This window comes from Aythya ferina, assembly GCF_964211825.1.
Source record: "Aythya ferina genome assembly, chromosome: 3".
In the NCBI taxonomy this organism is placed as follows: domain Eukaryota; kingdom Metazoa; phylum Chordata; class Aves; order Anseriformes; family Anatidae; genus Aythya; species Aythya ferina.
In genome coordinates this window covers 12,542,472-12,561,634 of record NC_140298.1, presented here as the reverse complement: position 1 = coordinate 12,561,634, position 19,163 = coordinate 12,542,472, and the positions used below count along the sequence as shown (strand labels likewise).

Sequence of the window (19,163 nt, the reverse complement as noted above, 5' to 3'; positions counted from 1 at the left end):
CATCACTGCAGGGCACAGCGCAGCCTCACAGCTGACAAACGTCTTGCATTCTCCAGGAAGGTACAGGGCAAGCATCCTACACGCCTCCTCAGTCTTTAGACTAATAAGGAAAAGAGATTCAGCACCAAAGCATTAGATTGTTTAAATAACGGTATTTAATCTGTACAGTTTTAAAGATACCATAAAATGCAACATTCCTACCTCATCTTCAGCATCATTCACCTGGAGCTGAGCCCTAATCTCTGGAAATCAGGTAACAACCACCGCTCCCTAGAAGCTCCTTAGGGTACAAAAGTCACAGTGCAATTGCTTTAGTTCTAAACAGATGATTTCCCTCCCTGATGAGAGGGGAGCCTGATGAAGCTCAAACATTGATGGAAATTTTTACTACTGCGGAATGAAGAAAAAAATGAAATACAAGCTATTGCACACAGTCATTTCCAGCTGAAACTACAGCAGTTAACTCTTTAGCTGCCCTTGTACTCCACACATCTGAAAACGCCTTAGTTGATGCTTAGTCAAGAGTGAAAACAGATCCTGTAACAAGATTTCAGAACGATACAATTGTCGGAGGGCAGAAGCTGACACAACTCCACAAGTCAAGAAGCGTGCTTTAGAAGAGCAGAAAGTTTTCCTAAACAGGGAGGGGATATGAGCTAGACAAATGTCATCTTTCAGAGACAAGCATGAGAGAAACATCAGCTTCAATAGAAAGCTATGAAGTACAATAGACAATTTGTTTACATAATTGTCAGGATAAGTATTTGACATAGTTTATGTAGTAGAATACATACTTAAACATCTTTTAAAAATAAGCACGAATTTAATTTCATATATACACAACTGATTTTAATCATGTACTGAAAATAAATTACAGGAAATAACTTTAAAATGCAACAGAGGACAAGAGTTTCACAACAAACATTCCCACTGATTTTCCCAAGGGGGTGAGAGATTGCAGTGCTCAAGGCAGGTAAATATCACAAATATATCAAAAAACTTCAAATTGTTGATGCATTCACACATTTACATGAGCCACAAACATTCCTTTACAGGGACTGCACTTAGCTACCACAGAACCAGGTTTTGCCATAAACTACAAAACTTTGATACAAAATCGTATTTATATATTTATATTTCATATACATGCCCTATCTGTGATTTCTTAAAAAATAAAAACTAAACACACTGTACAGACAATCCTAACTCATTGCTTGGTAGCTGTAGGCAACGTTTTTGGATGGAATTTCTCCCCCAGTAGAATTAATGGCAATATTATATACATGAAGGCTAAACTGCAGAAAAAGACAGCTCAGTTCTGATATGCACCTCCCTCGGGACCAGGTCTGCAAGTTCAAGGCAAGACACCGTATGCTCTGACCCACCGCCTCCCTCACCAGCTACTCCTGCCATCCGCGGCGTGAGGAACCAATACATGCATTTGTGTAACACTGGTACAAAAGGCAGTAAAGCAAGATACATACTGCAACGGAGTGGCTCTAATGGCTTCACCAACTCGACACACAGAACAACTCCTGCCTTAGAGGTGGCAAGGGGACATGGCAGAGCTAGGTACATCTGGTGACAGCACCCTTCAGGTGGGTCTGATTGCTACTTCCCTGAAATTACCTCCTGCAGAGGACAGGCTCCCCACTGTAAGCCAGAAACTGCATCAACTCAAACACCGGGGGAAAAAATGCCTCCCCCACACACTCCCCAAAACGCACACATGCACAGTTCACCAGGACTATACTTAAAAACACGCACCCCTCCCTCCCACCCCAGCGGTCTCCATGGCACCAGTTTGTCTCAGGAGCAGAGCACTGACAAACTTACTCTCCCCAGGTGATGGCAGCAATCTGTGAAGCCAGTCACACTAAACTACTTCTACAGTTGATTGTAAACTTTGGTTTATTTTTTATTTTTTTTTATTGAGTTCTCATGGTACAGCAAGCATGTCTAAGATGAGAGGGCAGAGTTGAAGAGGAGATGAACTGTCAGTCTGTCTTTAGTCTGGCATGGTGAGACACCTGCTCGGTCAGGCCTGCTTTGATAGAGTTTTTAACAGACTGTCTCATATGATCCTCCACCAAATTATCACTCATGGGCTTCAACACCTGTGGAATGAGAAACGTGCAAAGAAACAAAAAAAAATGAGGTAACCAAGGAAAAGAAAATATAAACGCATACAAAAAGATGAGACTCAAAATAATGAAAAAACTTGGAATGCTGAAGTCTGAAACAAACTGACATGAACTGAAAGAGAAATGAGTTTTGCTGCTACGGTAATGAGGTTAAATCAGCCACATGCTATAAACACAAGTGATATCCCTCCTATACAGCAGTATTTCTCTGAATTCAAACCACTTTATAGTTCCTAGAAGATGGATGTGCAATTCCATACCCTATATGCAGCATCAGTCTGGTATGGTTACAGCATTTATGCAGACCGGCCCAGACGGTCCAGCTTATTGTCCTATATGTGTAAGTGTGAACACTTCAGATACAGAAAGAAAGTTAAAAATACTGGCTAGTTTTTCTTCTTGTTATTGTTGGATGAGAGTCGCTGTCGCGGCACTGATGTAAGAGCACGGCGAATCGTTCGGCATCTAAGGACTTCAAAGAGTTTGGAAAACACCTAAAACATGAATTGAGCTGTTAGGGAAACTGGCTCTTAGAAAGCAGCAGAAAAAGGCAGTCAAGGTCAGGAAAAAAGATCGCCAGTAGCTTCTTACCTTCCTGGGATTCCTCTGAAGCATGGAAGGAAAAGAAAGAAAAATCAATAGCAAGAACAACAATGCAAGAGACTCGGACCAGAATCTGTAGCTGCTGTAGCTGCTTTGCCCATTATCAGTGTGGTGTAACTGTAACAATACCACCAGCAAGCTCTTTTGGAGAACACCTTCCTCTGGCCCATAAGAAGCCATAACCAAGTTCTCCCTCATCTCAGGGAAGGCCAAAAATCAAATTAAACCCTACACGCTCCAGATATCCTACAGCAGTAGTGCTATCACAGTGAGCACTACACATCCAGCTGACACCTTCCATTTTTCTTGCAGTGCTCTTCAACCCCAAGATGCAAAGCAAGAAGCTACGGTGGTAAAGAAGAGCCTCAATTTTAACCACTAGCCAAGGGCTGCAACTCAAATTTTAGTACCTGATGCTCAATTTCTTATTATGAAATCCACTTTGTCTCTCCAGTTACTTTACATGGCAGTTCATAACCTTACACAGTCGTTCACAGACAAGTTTAGTGTACCACTGCCTAGAATTCATCTGGAACAAAGTCACTTTTCAGATGTGGAAGGCTGTAGCAGTATAGAAGTCTCCAGTTAGTTATTTGCTTAACACCTTGTAGAACCTATTTTAGTGAGAAAAATGAAAAGCTACTCAGAAGAGTTGGTCAGGAGCTCTCCACACCGGCTGTACTAGGACAGCTACGTCACCTGGATTCAGGCAAAATCTTTGTACAGAGGCCTTCGGTTCTCTCACACTGAAGTCTTCTTTCAGGGGTTAACCTGACTGGCATGTATTTCTTGTAACAGCAGTAGCACCAACTGCACTACTTGAAGGGTCACAGAATACACAAGTCTTCCCAGAGGAAGAAACTTGCTGCACATCCTCTCATAGCAGCTACTGCACGTTAGTCTGGTTACTCATCATCCAGTTTTCTTTGAGGCCTAATTAGTCCTCCAGTGTCATGCTATCAGGTGAGGTGAGGGAGGGCAGTGTTTCCACCTTCCACATTTCTTGAAATACTTTACACACCACATCCATAGTGTAAGTTTGCCACTTTAAACTTACCTTTGAAAGCAGAATTCTCTGCCCCAAAAAGTAGTATGACTTCTAACAAGTCTCTCCACTCTTACCATCCAAGCACCTAGCGAAGCTAGTGAAGCCTTTATGTAACACATATACACATGTATTTAAGTAACATTCCTGGTTTAACATTCCTTGTGTGGGACAACACTGCAGAGTGGTTGTACTCCTGACCTGATTTTCCCTGCAGCAGAACTAGTGTTCTCCCTTAAGTTTAGACCAGCTTTTTACTCACAACACTGAGCAGAAACTATTTGATATGTTTGCTCAAGGAAAGATTTTTCACGAAAATGAATACCAACCTGTTCCCATATAGCTTCAGCGATCTGATCAATGGCTGTTCCAACTTCTCTGAATTCCCCAGAGTACTTAACGTATGCCCAAGTACAAAAGGATATAAGAGCTATCCCCAGCACGAGATTACACAGGGTAGCTATGGAGTTCATACCAAGGAACCCAGTCAGTCCTGAGGTTATATACATGGCAAACATGACTGCAAATAGAGTGGCAGGGGTACGAGCAGCGTAAAAGATGTTTTTGCCATCGTTGTGCTTCACAAAGTTTGCATAGATCTCGTCGATTTCCGTCTCGAGTTGTTCCTGGTAGCGCCGACAGAACTCCTCCCCTCCCATCTTCTTCACCGAGCAGAACTGCCTGACAGCCGACTCTCTGTAATCCTGGTGCTTCCGCTCGAGGTCCGCCGGGGCAATGTAAGGCTTATCTCCTCCACAGATCTGTAGGAACAATCAGAGGTGGTGTCAGTGCATCCCAAATATCTTGGGCTGTACTGAAAACAAACCCGCCCACCTCTCAAGCCAGCAGACTACCTCCTGCAACTTCCTTGGCTCTTTAAGGTCTAAAGTCCCATCCCAAGGGAAGCAGCCAAAGGTTCTGTGCATCACGGCCCAGCAAGAGCCTTATCTGTCTGTTAAGATATGAAGCCATAGCATATGACAGAACTAAAATTTTCAGTCCATCCCTTTGGGCAAGCCCAGGAGAGGAGAGCAACCACAACATATTTTCCTGTTATAAGGTGAAATAAGGAACACCAGAAGGCGGACAAAGCTTGGCTTGAGGAAGGTTAGATAGCGCTCTGAAGCCCTCCCCTCAGCTTTTCACACCATGTCACCCACCTCAGCACGAGGTTCACTGCTGAACTTGAACACCAGTGAGGTAGATTTTGCACACTCAGCAACTTCCTGCTTATTGCTGCCACTTGCATGTCCCAGGGAACTTACCAGGTGATATGAATAAACAAGAACTAGCTGCTGACATCTTTAGCCTGTTCTTCCCTAGACTGTCCTCTAGGCTTGATTCAGCTCAACTTGTGAGAGAATGTTTCTGCTGAAGGGAAGAGACCATGGACTCAGATACCTGTTACGTGGACACCCACCGTCTTCCTCTCCCTAAATCAGCATGGGTATGAAAATGGTTAGACTCCAATGATGACTTCTCTGTAACACTGATGTCTGACCTCTTATGGACTATGATTAGTGATTACCTAGGCCAAAGGTCCCAACTGCTCAGATCAGCTCTGAGTCTGACTGTAAAGGTCCATGTCTAAAGACTGAAGATTCTTTCCATATGATGTCACACCACAGCCTTTCCTCTCCTGCCACAAGGTAGTGCTTGTCATCCTGTGTCTTGAGCACACCACCTTTAACCTCCTCCTGCTGCTTCCCCTTCAGCAGGGCACTGAAAAGATCGCTTTCTCAGAGTACAGGATACCCTTTCTGCCTCACAAGTTGCATGGCTTCACTGACTAGCTGCTTCAAAGCAACGGGATCCTGAAACCATCACCCCACCTGCTGCCCCCTGATGAAGTTTAACAAGCACCTGTCTGATTTTTCCTTATTACAGTTCTCTGTACCTGGCAAAACTCCCTGGAAAACAGGTCTCTCAACCTCCAAAACTGTTTTTGCACATTGCTCAGAGTACTGAAACACTAGGAGCTTCTGATGTATCAAGACCACCGCTTGCCACACAAATACTACCACTGTTCTCATGCTCTGTGCGCCTGCACCTGTTGTTCCTCACATTTAAGGTCATCAGGGGAAGAGTATTTTGTTTATGCACACTCAGCAGAAGAGGGCTTTTGTTCACCAGTAGAACTCAGACAGTACAGTAAGAAATACCCATACATAATCCAGTCTTAAGTGATGTTCCTAAAACAGAACTTTCAAAGTCATGTCACATTAAGAACACTGAGACATCTGGATAGAAGTTGATTTAAGACATTTGTGTTTTTATCTATGCTACACTCTACGACACAAAAATATACACAATACTGGGGAAAATTACTATGGAAACAAAGTCTGTTTGAGAGCACGTCTGTTTCTGTTTATTCCTTACCCCACATAAGAAGCCTTTTGAGTACAGTATCTCAACAGCCAGTAAAGAGTCAAGGTAGGAAACAATTCAGCCTTTTTTTTTTTTTTAATAGAAGCAACCCATTAGTTATTTTAAAGAGATTTTCCAAAAATGGAAACAAATGAAGGAATCCCTCTACACCAGCATTCTCAAGTCAGCCTGCTAACAACTGAAGCTGGCTAGCCTGCCACTAGCATTAGGTCTTAATCTAACTTCAAAACTGAAAGCTACTTCAGTCATTAAGACCAGAATTTGCCCAGTTAATGCGGAGCTCTGTTTGTGGCATGTTATCACCCATGTGATTTCACATTTAAAGCCACTGGTCCTGTTGTAGAGTTTCTAAATAAGCATAGTCTTGTTAAGCTCTGCAAGACATGCAACTGTTTCCAGAATTTGCCATGATAAAACATTGCTAACACCAGGAAGTCAAAGGGTGAAGTCCATCCAGGCATTCAGCTTGGAGTGGTGTAAGTCACTACCTTCAAGAGAAGAAGCGAGTAAGAAATCGCATATTTTTTTTCCAGACAAAATAGCTTTTGGATTAAAGTTTTTGTTTGTTTTTAAAAAGGGGTGATTTTAATCCACACATTGGACAGCTAGTGAATAACCACTATTCAAAAGTGTGAAGCCATCCTAGAACTCTACCCTTGGGTCTACCCTGACCCACCACGCATCTCCTCACCTGTCTGCACATTTCGCATTATAGGATGTTTAAGAGCAACAGGAGGAATTAGCAGGTGGTATATTGACCTCCCATTCCCACACCTCCTCACCAGTTTACATCTCAAAGAATCCTGGATTTTCTGCAGACACCTAACCTCAGTGCAGAGGACACAAAACACGTCCTGGAGCCTAAGCTACTTTTCCCCATCAATATGCTCACAGCCAACACCAAACATAACACTAAAACTGAAGGCCCGTATTCGCATGCAGACAGTTAGAAGTTATCATACCTGCTCCATGCCTTTGCTGTACAAGTCTTTTGCTCCTGCCACAGCAGCAAGATTGTTCGCCTCAGCTGTTGCCTAGAAAACATTGAGCACCACGTATCACTACAGCATCACCAGCAAGTTACACACATGTAGTTACACTGCCCAACACACCCCACAACCACCAAGGACTACCAAGGACTTAGATTGCCAAGAAAATGCCCCACATGAACAAAAGAAGGTTAGATACTAAAACAGAGCGACTAGAAGAAAGGGGGTTTGGGGCTTTCTAGTGCAGCTGCAGACAAAATCCCACGTGCTTGTACAGGCTTGCCATCATGAGCAATCTCTTCTGAATGTTCTACTGTTAAAAAGCAAGTAAGGATCTCTAAATTACTAAATGTTAATCCTGATACATCACTACCTGTGAAGGAAGAAGCAAGCCAATATTCCTGCATTATGTGCAGTTTTGGCATCAGAATTTGTAAGGACTTAAGGCACCTTTCAACCTGTGTTGTGTCCAGGACAGTTATTCTAGCTCATCCTGCAAGATGGCATCTTCTGTATCTCACAGACACATCTATGGCATGTTAATTGGAAGAAATGATAGCAGCCTTTGTTTCACTGTGACAAGTTTTCTGAACCATTCCTCCTGCCAAAGTCTAAAGAATTGGTTCATTAACTCCATTCTGGCTGTTTATTCATCCTTCTTATCTTAATGAAGTGACACAGGAATCTTAATTTAAAGAGTCTTATAAATATGAAATGGTTAAAACCAGTCCTGGAGTCCACAGTTGGATGAAAACTCTTCAACGCAAGCAATTTAAGGATTCAACACAGAGCTTTGCACAATCAGTTTGTGTTCAGATCATTTTAAAGCTGATTTTTGGGTTGATCCAGAGAAGATGTAAAGAAGATACAGGCCTTAACTCAGTGTACTTATCCAACCTAACAACCCACACATGCAATAAAGGAGCCCAACACTGAGACAGTGATATTAGCTACATGACTTTACGCTTTTTCCTTTCTGTTTGCTGCACCAAAAGCCCTGCGAATAAAGTCTGAAAGATACTGACAGAAGAGCAAGTTACAGGAAACATGCTTGAAATTGAAGCAGTTAAAAAGAAAGCAATCGGTTATACCCTCTGCTCCATTTGGGGGATGGGACTGAGGAAAGAAATGTGTGCCCAGGCTACACAGTTCAGTCTGCTTTCACAGCACACAGCTCCTTCAAGAGCTACAGCTCTGTGCAGAAACTGCAGACTCCCAGCATTCATGACCTTCAACTGCACAGGGTTTATGAAATACACATTTTCTATCAGGTTATTTGAAAGAAAAGAAAATACCTGCAGCATAGACTTCGGGTGAGGTAGCTCCTCTCCTTGATAGATTTTAATGTAAGCCTAAATGGAATAAATAAGAAAAAAGAGGTTTCTTTTTCCTAAGCATTTATGATTGAGGAGAGGGAGAGAAAAGGGATAACATAAAGAGCTAAGAAGTCATTACTTTGTAATAATGGTAAGCATTCAATGAATCAAGTTTCTCCACACATACAGGTCTGGCATTCACCCATTTACCCCCAGTGTTTTAACTCCTTTACTTTCCCAAAGCCTAACATGAAATCCTTATTATCTCCAGTTTTAGTAAACAGAAGCAAAACTTTCACGAAGCATTTCAATTAACGTGCTTCCATCAGTATTAAAATAAGTCGTTCATCCCTCTATCAAAGTGGTTCTCTTTCAATAGCTGCTGACAGGCTTGCTTTCTGTGCAAGCACCAATAAGCCACTGAGTTTGGTCTGTGCATGTGTTCACTTTCAGACTTTCTTCCACTTCAAAATACAAGTTTCCATGCCTTCCATAAGTAAGGGCTGTGCACTTGAGGCTGGGGCCTGGCAAAGTTGGGGAGTACCTTGAGGAGACGCAGCCACTATCTCAAAAAAGTGACAGGTTTGGCAACAGCCTTCCGCTCCCTCAAATGCATTAGAAGGTCTTTGCTAGGCAGGGAGCCCTCTTCCAAAACCATGAAGACAACCAACTTGCACAGACTTTCTGGCAAGAGGTCTGTCCAAACAGCCAAAAAGCATAATTTATTTCCCCATGCCTTGTTCCCTTGGAATTCCCTTGGAACATGTACGGTGTTGAACTGCCAAAACACCACTGGAAGCCAAGTAGGCAGGCTGTCCCTCTGTTCCCCACCCTGCCAATCCTCGGGTGCTTTCTTTCACCATGGTTTCACAAGGCTGGAAGACTGGAAGAGAACATCCTTCATGTATCTCCTCCAGCCCACAAGATGGCCCATGTCCTACAGCACAGTTCTTGGGACAGGTTAAACCAACAAAGCCATGCCATGAACAGCCCCATAGAGACACTGCTACTGCTCTCCCCCCAGCTTGTCTACAAGCCTCTGTCCTGAAGATTTTCTCCCTAGAGAAGATGAGAACAAGGTCATCAGGATCCCTACATACCTTCTGCTCTAGGTGGTAGGACAACCTACAAAAACCATTATACAGGACTCTGCTCCCAGGACACCCTCCTTGATTCTGTAGCTATTTCCTCTGAGTAAAAACCCTCCGGTTTCCAACTCAGGCTTCACGATCTCAGCTTTAGATCCACAGTCACAAGGGAGCAGTTCTCTTCAGTTATGCAACTACTGAGTTCCCACAGCACCCTGCTTAGCAGATCCCAGACTGGCTACTGCAACGTGAATCAGGCAGCTTTTCAATAGCTGCGATGTCACACTCAGTTTTAGGGTGCACTCCTTCCTAAACTGCTGTTGAACATGCACTCCCTGCACCATATGGGATCGAGTCTTACTACAGAAGAAAATGGAACAAGAAGTGATATGCAGCCATGTAAATACAGAGACCGAGCATATGAGCTCCAGAGAGGATTTCATCCTTAGAGTAGCCACGACTTCTGCATCCCACATCATGCCTTTCATTTGCAAAATAAAGAAATCCTTTTACAAGTGTTGAGAGTTCTGGTCTCAGATTCACCCCTTGCATAACTACTTTCATAACATCAGCTCTGTCCTGCCTCCAACGCACACACTCAGAAGAAGCAATGCAAAATTAATGCCTTGTGGAATGCTACTTTCTTGTACAGAACCAACTGTTTAAGCCATTCTAATTCAAAAAAAAAAGGCTACACATCAGACCAATTCCTGGTGATGTAGGGATTATGTTATCACGTTACTGCTGGTGTCACCATGATACCAGAACGGCTCAGGAGTTTAACAGCTGCAGGTATCCACAAATATTTTATAGCATGAAATGTTGTTACACATGCAAGTGTTTAAAAAGCATCTTCCTTACAAGTAAAAGAAACCTGGAGGGGAAGAAAAAATATCTGATGTTTTTACTGCATATCTAGAAGTTTAAGAGCTGGTTTACTATCTGTACACAAAAACCCTCTTTAAAGAAAAGAAAAAACGAATTTCTAAAGAGTAAAAAAATCTCTAATAGAGCTTGAAGTATTTTTAGCTTATTTACAAACTAATAAAAAGCACTCTTTTGCCAATAGTAGTCTGGAAAAGAGCTACACTGTCAGGAAGCTGTGTGCCAGTTCTGGAAACAGTAATGAAATGAACATAAAATTGAGCTGATCAGTGAATGTCAGCCTAGATACCTTCATCTTCTCTGGGAAGAACATGCCCTAAAATTAGAATACTTTCTTTTAAGCCATTAACAAAAATAATTAGCATAAGTTTGCTTACCTTGAAGTATTCTACAAGATCTCTACAGGTCACCTTGGATCCACTAATCTCTTTTTCTACCAAGTTTTCAGGGGCAAGCAGTAATGGTACCAAATTCCGCAGTTCTTTCTTAAAATCCTCGTCTATATCTAGTAAAAGTCAGAAAACAGTGGTTAGTATTTAATCTTTTGTTTCCCAAAGGAACACTGACAACCCATAACCCCTCAAAATACCATCAAAAGCCTTAACTGCATTTTTAAAATATTTAAAGGCTTAAATACATACTATAGCTTCAGTAAATTCTATTTACTCTTGAAATATTAAATTCCAACAGAGAACAGAACTCTGTAGTCCTTGTAGTACTCAAAGTGCGTTTTCCCTATTACACCAACATCTTGCACGAACCCACAGATCTGTCCCACAGAACTTGTCAGTGGGAAACTGCTGCAAAAATCTTGTTTTCAGCCTTTGCCATTCTGATATATTCTCTCTATTGGGGGAAAGGCAGTAATTGTAAGAATCCCAACTGCTTTGCAATTTGCGGTGGCAGAAGCCTACAGCTATTTTATAGTCATTCTAGCTTTTGACCTTTGCTTTTGAGAGTTGTTACAGAAAAGCCTTTCAATAACAAGAAAGGAAAGTCTACATTTTATGAACGCTCACGTCTGAAACCTTTATTTTTCTTTAGAATCCTTATTATATGACCTTTAGGGATGTCTCAAGTTAATCAAGATTACAATCAACATCCAGATAAAGATATCCATTCCATCTTACCTTTAAACCAAGAACACACAATACGCATTTCTAGATTCTATCATTTCACCTTTTAGCCCTACACTTTTCTAATCAAGCATTTCAATGGCCAACTATTTCAGTGCTTAACTTCTATGATAAAAAGAAAATGAATTCAGTGATCTGAATCAAGAAACACAATGGAAAGCTTCCTACCATTCAACCTCCCATCGAAATTTGGATTTGTTGCAACTTTAAGACCAGGGTGGGGTAACAGAAAACAGCCAAGGTTACTGAAACAGGAGTGAATATGCTTCCTTACGTTCTGTAACTCTTCATGCTGGTTTTGCTTTACCTGAAGAAAAAAGAGGTGTAAGAGCTGCTAATACAGATTTGCAGTACCTCAAGACTAAATACCAGCTTGAAAGCAGTAAGAGCACAAGTGTGTTTAGACTTTTATTTCTGAACCTAAAGATGTTAAAGATGTAGAGTTCTAAACCCAAGAACCCTGCATAAGTGAAACATCACAAGCATTTTAAGACCTAGATCATTGTGCATCACTATCTTGACAATGAGGTGTCACTTAAGTTAGATCAGAGTAGGACTACTAGACATAACGTACCTGCAATCTTTTCTCTAGGAACTTTTTTCCTCCTTCCAAACCATATGCATGTTCATAGGGGTAACTCCAATCTCTAATTAAGAACATTAGTGTCTGTAAAAGGAAGAACAACAGGGGTGAATGGTTTGCATCATTCCTAAGGTCAAGAACTATCACACGTAGCTGTTTGAAATTTTTAAAGATTCTAAACTTGGCTATTCTAAATTAAGTAGCTTTGTAGTTTTGTGGTGCAAGTAGTTGCTAGTTTTAAGAAAAATACACCAATATACACACAAGTGCAACTTGCTCCTTATCTGAAAGGAAGTACTTCAGCGTCTCAAAAAGAGAGCTTCCCTGTTCCATGGGTTTGCCTTTTACTACCCCAGAAGGATTAAACATGGTTGTTTCCTCCTGTCAGCTGAAGACAGAGAACAAACCTTGACATTAATCTTATCTGAGACGAGGTGCTTGAAGAAGACACCATCTTGCCTGGGCCAATCACAGGAACATAAAGGGCTCACAGTTGCAGGGTGAATATTCTAGAGACACGAGAGTCTCAAAATCTCACTGCTGGTAGCATTACAGGTTAAGAAGAATCATCTGATAATTCGGGTTTGGAGAAGTCTCAGTCCTTGTCTCCGCTAAGTAGAAGCCTCAAACTCTCCTCTAGCCTAGGAAATAGTCAGGAGACGCTAGCAGTTCTGGAAAATTCAAATACTGTAGCCATTAATGCTTCAAATAATGAAAATGCAACGTCCCTCAATTTCTTCAAGGCCATATGACCTATATTCAGAACCACGCACCAAAGACCAACCACATCTCAAGAAGAAATGAGTTAGGAAGGGAAGGAAACATAAAACTTTCTCCTTGAATTCAGTGCATCACTTGACGCTTCCTTTGTGCTTAAAACCCAGGCACAAAGCTATAGTTGCCTAAAATATGATCATCTTAAGCATTCTTCTACTGTTTTTGCCAAGAAACATAGTGACAGAGAAGGAAAACCAGTCTCGTAAAAAACAGACTAACAGACTGGCTTCAGCCCAACTAAGTTCTCTTCATAATTATCCTGAGATAATTTTCTACACATTCAATTGCTTAGACTCAACACACAGTTACCTGAAACGGCTTTTGGTATATTTCTTCCATAGCTAGTCTTCCATATTCTGTAAACAACTGAAAAAAAAAGAAGAGCGTAAGGGTGACACACAGAAAACAGTCTTCTACTGTAAGAATCCTTTATGTCACTAGATAACAATGCATTCAATCTTAAATTGTATTATGGATCTAGAGTGGTCAGTACAACTCAAGAACAAGTACGCCAATGGTCAGTGAAATTCAAGGAGACAATTCCTGCTGGTTTCACATTGCCACTCCAGAACTGGCACTACACCGGGGCTCTAAGTGGGTGGCCAGTGGGCTATTCTCAGAGGAAAGCTGACTGCGTCTCTCAGCCAGGCAGTTTCCAACACTCATCACCTCGGCTAAGGAGGTACGCCTGTCTAACACTTGCCCCCTTACTTCCTACAAAAAATTTATTCCCGGAAATCTCAAGGAACTTGGCTTGCGTTTCAATGCCTAGTACCTCAGCTCTAGCCAAGTTCAGCAGCTTCCCAGATCTCTGCTTCAGCCTGTGACCTTAACTCATAATTGTTCTTTCTCTTCAGCAGAAGAAAAGCGCTAGCTGTCTTTGCCTGGTTGCTTTCAGGCATCTTTAATGCTAAAAGCAGCATTCTTCCTCACTGGACTAAGTGAGCCAGCAAACCCATGAGAACAAAAAAAATCACATGCTGGCTGTTTCAGCCAGGTTTAACGCTGTCAGGTGAGGGTACCTCACAAGCCCCTTTATAAACTTTGGAGAGTGAGATGAGGAAGCCCTCTAGAACAAGGTAACTGTTCCTTTGCATTAAAGCTCATCCCTCGACACCTCAGGAAAAAAAAGTCCGTGGCTGAAAGGACAGTTTCCCCTGTGTCAGTTACAAGAGCATCTGAAAACTTACAAGACTAATTTGACACAAGTGAACTTCCAAGCCCTTGTCACCCTGAGCATAAAGAAGTTCTGAAGAGGTCGAGCACCCCCATGAGTGGCTTGTTCCTGAGATCTTAACTTACCACCTCACTCCATTCCCTCCTACATGGAAAATATGCAGCCAAAGAGTAAGAGTATTTCAGAATAATATCTCCTTCCCTCAGACTATGATTCCTTGTTCCCACCTTCAGTGGGCAGGGAACACAAGCATTTACTTTTATTTATTGCCCTTCTCCTCCCTTTCTTCCCTCAAATCCCATCTACTATAAAAGAAAGGGAACACTCCATTCAGACTGCACTGAGATTGTTGAAGGATCAGGGTGATCAGGAAAGTCTAGCTTTCAAATAATTTACTAAACCTTTTTTTTTTTTTAAATGGCGTTTGTTTTCCCTGTAGGCTTTGGTTTTGGTCCAGCGATACAATGCTGTTAACTGAGAACAGCATCACAAGATTATGTCGAGTTAGTGTATTTCTACTTCCAGTATTGGCAGCCAGTCTTTAGCAGCACTGAACAAGACAGAAGTCCTTTCAATCAGAGGACATGTAAAACAGTTTTAAGCTGTGACGAGGTCGTGGCCTGAGCACAGGCAGATATTTGTTAATACACAAGCTAGCCTTTGAAGCTACAGATTTTAACTTAAGGAGATAAGGCTCTTACACCATTCATATGAAGCCAGAATTCAGTGGCCTTTGATCACAATGTTCCATTAGAGAATGAAAACTCCACAGCAGTGAGAGGACAACTCTCATCTGCTCTTGTTTCTAGGCAAAAATGAGACTGTAGAAGTTTTTCAGATGAAAAACTAGAGAAGGTTTCTGAGTGGAAGATAATCTTCCTGCCATGACATAAGCTCCCAAATTTCTACAGAAACTAGTTATGAAACACTATCTATTTTCTTATGTTAGGGAAAAAGAAGAAACATGGGAAGCGTCTTATGTGCTTTCATAAATCATTTCCCATTCTAATCCTTTCAGGAATTTTGGGATTTCTTACATAGAGACCAGAGACTTTCTAATGTACAGACCAGACTAGACTTAAGATTTCACCAAATTAGGAACTTATGCTATTTTACATCTACACTGGCAAAGAGAAAGCATCACAGCATCACAGATGTTGATGCAAATAACGTTTTAATAGGCCGAACTAGTTTTAGTATCAGGTCAGCTTTCAAGTTTTATATTAAGTAGGAAGCTGCTCTCAAATCACAGTTACATTAGTAGTAAAATCAAGAACAATTTCCAGACTGTTAATTCAGAAACAGCTTAATATAAATTCAGCATATTCTTACCTGCAAGTGTTGAAGGTCATCTTCCTGAATATTCTGGGACAAGTTGTATACCTGTAAGAGACAGTAAAGGAATTAAAATGCAATTTGAAACCCTTATCTTCATGCAGCCTTTGTTAGGCATCTTGAGTGTTTTTGGTTTTTTTTTTGTTTGTTTGTTTGTTTGTTTTGTTTTTTGTTTTTTGTTTTTTGTTTTTTTTTTTACCACCTCCAGAAACATTTAACTACCTGAAAGCCAGCCTCTAGAACAGTATCAAAGAAGGCATCTCAAAAAAGTCACTCCCTATACCAAGTGGTAGGGACAAAAATCACTGCTGGCCACCCTAATCCTTCCCAGATCATCCTTCCAAGGAAGCAAGCTGTAAAGAGATCTAGTAGTAATGCCGAGTGCTTCAAATCATCATATGGGTGTGAGAGTAGGACTGAGAAGGGCATACCCATCTGTCATCCTCAAATCTAAATGCTCCAGGACTCAGTGATCTAGCAGCATCACCTCTGACACAAAAAGAGCTGAGCAGTTAGTTCACCAGTTTTTTTGCTTCCAAATCTTCCTGGAGAAGTTGGGCTTTCTCCGGGGTGCTCACAACTGCTTCAATAAATTCAACCAATACTGAACGGCAGTAAACTCAAAGATGTATCAATAACCCATAACTTGTCCTAATCACAGGAACAACAGGGGCAGGGGGACAGGGCAAGGCATAGGCAGTGTTCTACATACTAAAACATCACAGTTCACATGAGTATGTCTGAACAAGGTCACTTGACATCCCTTAAAAACCTGCTTACTTCTTGCACATCAAGACACAAGCCTAAAAGGAGTACTGGGCATAGCACAAGAGAATCGTCAGGAGTTTAACAGTAGCAGCAGAGGTACATTTAACAGATAAGTGTAGTTTCACCCTGAGTTTTGTCATCTAAAGTCTTCTAAAGCTTCTGTACTACATTTGCATAGAAGCAGTTGCTACTTTGCCATTTTTGTTTGGAATTCCCCAGTTCAGTCAGCAATTTAACCCAGCTTGGCCTTGAATGACCTTGATTCCAGAGAAACTTACCTATATAACACTGAAAACTGGGACATTAAATGTGAAATCTTCAGTAATAGCTGGAGGAAAATACGCAGGCGAACTTTCTAAGCGTGGCTAGAGAGAGACTCTTTGCATACTTGGGCAAGAGGGTTCCTACAGCTGTCATTATTGGCCAGCACAGGTATTCTCACCTGGACAGAACTCGTCATGGTGCTCAGAGCAAAAACCGTTGCACAGTCTTTGATAGTGGATTGGCTATCAAAGGCACCTTGGGTATCCATGAGTAGTACAGCAACCTAGAGAGTTTTGAAGAGCAGCAACAGTTAACCAAGTTGTTACACTTTCAAACTCCAGGTCATTGGGTTAAATTCTGTTTCAAGTAGAGCATTTCTCTGCTTCCGTACCTATTTATTAAACCTTAGCCAGCTCCCTGCACACACATTTATGCACACCTACAGATTAGTAAGCAGCAATACAAAGCCATATCAGCAGCCTTATGTCCTTGGCCTTGCTACATTAGTTACCCTCTCCCACAGAAATAGCATCCCTCAGCTCAACAAGGCACAGAGCAGAGTAGAAGGTAGTTCTTCCTCACTGGAGGAGCTTCAGTCTCAGCTCTAATAAGCTATACTGGATTGTTTTAAAATGTGTCTTAATTATTTCCAGAAAAGCAGTGACACTGACCATCTGCTAGAATGATATGGATGGATGAAGTCTTATCATTAAGACCACTTCATTTCTAATTGCCATCTTTGGAATCTACAATTCCCTTCTCTTTCAGTTAGGGCTGACTGATAAACAAGAACAAATGAGTGATTTTATTTTCTCAAAAGCACAAACAGATCCTCACAACTGCTGTTTTTTAGCCAGAGAACTATTTGGTTAGGTATAAAGTTTAACAAAACCTTCTACAGGCCTCTAAACCACTAGCTGGTTAAGATCAGTGTCCTGTATTAACCACCAGATGTTTCCTTTTTGTCTCAGCAATGCAGAGGCTATGAAAGTTAAATAATCAAGAGCTTACAGTTCAGGAGAACACAAATAGCTGAGAATACAGCACTGGTGTTACAGAGCAAGTGTTCACTGACAACATTAGAAGTTGTTACAGCATGAAAATAGACACCCAAAATCAAAACTATGCAGTTAGGTTGATTCAGAGTTAAAATGCTCAACAGTTTTGGTAAGCGTAGAGTTTGTGCCATTTACCCTGCTGTTAGACATGCTTTTCTTTTTGTGGGCTACCTGTTAAACTACACAGAAGGACCGGCTTAAAGACACCAAAACTGTTTATAATACTCACAGCCATGTGCTGCATTTCACTAGAACAAAATTACAAGCTAGAGCACATACTCAATCCCAAAACCAACAGTGTTTGTTAGAACTGTTCTTATCACAACATTTGTCTATACATGGTATTTATAGCCAATGCAGTTCTAAAACATCCACAGGAAAACCCACCCATAAGCTTTGACAAAGTAGACTTTGCCAAAATAAAGTAATCTCAGAATGGGACTATTGTTGGAGACCGAATCTTTTAAACCAGCAGGAAGACTCACACCTGCACTGATAGAAGGTTTCCAAACAGATTACACAGCTACTGAACACACAGGAAAGCATCTTTGAACTGCTTCCATTAAAACCATGGCACTAAAGCTATCCACCCAGAGGCAAAAAATCACCACATACACCTATTTAAATCAAGCGCTTACCTTTGTTCCGTTGGGCTTATCAATTACAAACACTTCGCTCCAGATCTGAATGCCAGTGGTTTCCCGTTCACATCCACCTCTCCATGTAAACCCAGTTAAAGGCTCAGTGTTTCCACCTATCCAGCAAGGAGAAGTCTACAAAACAAGAAGAAAAACTTATTAAATACCAAGGAGGAGATTTGCTGTGCTGTGTTTTTGCAGACTTCCATGGCACACCCTCATTTTCCTCCAAGCTGACTGACAACACTACATAAAGTATTAAAAGCCCAGTGCTACTCTGCTGTATGTTGTGGATGCTCCACAGGGAAGTTTTGCATTGGAGTCTACCCTATTTCAGCAGTTACACAACTCTTCAGCCTCTGAAGAGCACACGTGAACAGCATTCAGGTCTCAAGAACATCTCCAGAGTGTGTGATTATTTTACAGGCTAGAGCACAGCACACTGACAGAAGAACAGAAACACTCTTAAAGAATTTGCCCCTGACCACCCAGGGAAGATTACCAGCCAGGAAAGTGTACTTTTAAAGGAGGTCAAAGGAGAAGCTTCTCCATGCACTACGCTGTAATATATAACTTGCTAACTCAACACTGGAAGTTTTCAGAAGAGCTCAGGACAGACCTCTTCACATCTCTGAGAGCAGTGTGTGGCACCCAGAGGCTGCACAGAATAGAAATACTTACTGTGAATAAGTGAAACTGCTTATTTCAAAAATGGAGGGAGGGGAGGAATGATAACTGCGTACACCCTTCATGCCCAGCAGCATTATTTGCTGCAAAGCAAGCCTATGCTAAGAGGAGAAAGTCAATGAAGCAGTTCTGCATCAGCATTCTCCCAAACTAAGAGCACAACATTCAGCTTTGCTACTTGGATGAACCATGGCAAAGGTGAAAAATAAGATGAGCAGATACAAAATACAGGCACGGGCATCCAAGTGAAGAGAGGCACAGCTCCTTACAGGTAGTTTTTCT

At 41.6% G+C, this 19,163-nt stretch overlaps 1 protein-coding gene across 17 annotated transcripts in view; it reads right to left on the bottom strand.

The window, feature by feature from the left end:
* Nucleotides 1-137: 137 nt before the first annotated feature.
* ATL2 (atlastin GTPase 2) overlaps nucleotides 138-19,163 on the bottom strand; it is a 41,453-nt gene continuing 22,427 nt past the window's right edge. For 8 of the 17 annotated variants that reach the window (XM_084515473.1, XM_084515459.1, XM_084515458.1 and 5 more), the window contains 11 exons: nucleotides 18,195-18,329; nucleotides 16,677-16,781; nucleotides 15,464-15,514; nucleotides 13,264-13,320; nucleotides 12,169-12,261; nucleotides 11,763-11,901; nucleotides 10,836-10,963; nucleotides 8,465-8,521; nucleotides 7,143-7,214; nucleotides 4,122-4,553; nucleotides 2,475-2,750 (listed from right to left, as the gene is read on the bottom strand). In XM_084515473.1, coding sequence (XP_084371599.1) covers nucleotides 2,619-2,750; nucleotides 4,122-4,553; nucleotides 7,143-7,214; nucleotides 8,465-8,521; nucleotides 10,836-10,963; nucleotides 11,763-11,901; nucleotides 12,169-12,261; nucleotides 13,264-13,320; nucleotides 15,464-15,514; nucleotides 16,677-16,781; nucleotides 18,195-18,329 — 1,401 coding nt within the window. In that variant the 3' untranslated portion in view covers nucleotides 2,475-2,618. Of the gene's footprint in view, nucleotides 2,751-4,121; nucleotides 4,554-4,977; nucleotides 5,226-7,142; nucleotides 7,215-8,464; nucleotides 8,522-10,835; nucleotides 10,964-11,762; nucleotides 11,902-12,168; nucleotides 12,262-13,263; nucleotides 13,321-15,463; nucleotides 15,515-16,676; nucleotides 16,782-18,194; nucleotides 18,330-19,163 lie in introns of those variants that run through there. The other 9 variants (XM_084515461.1, XM_084515462.1, XM_084515472.1 and 6 more) reach the window with 3 other exon arrangements.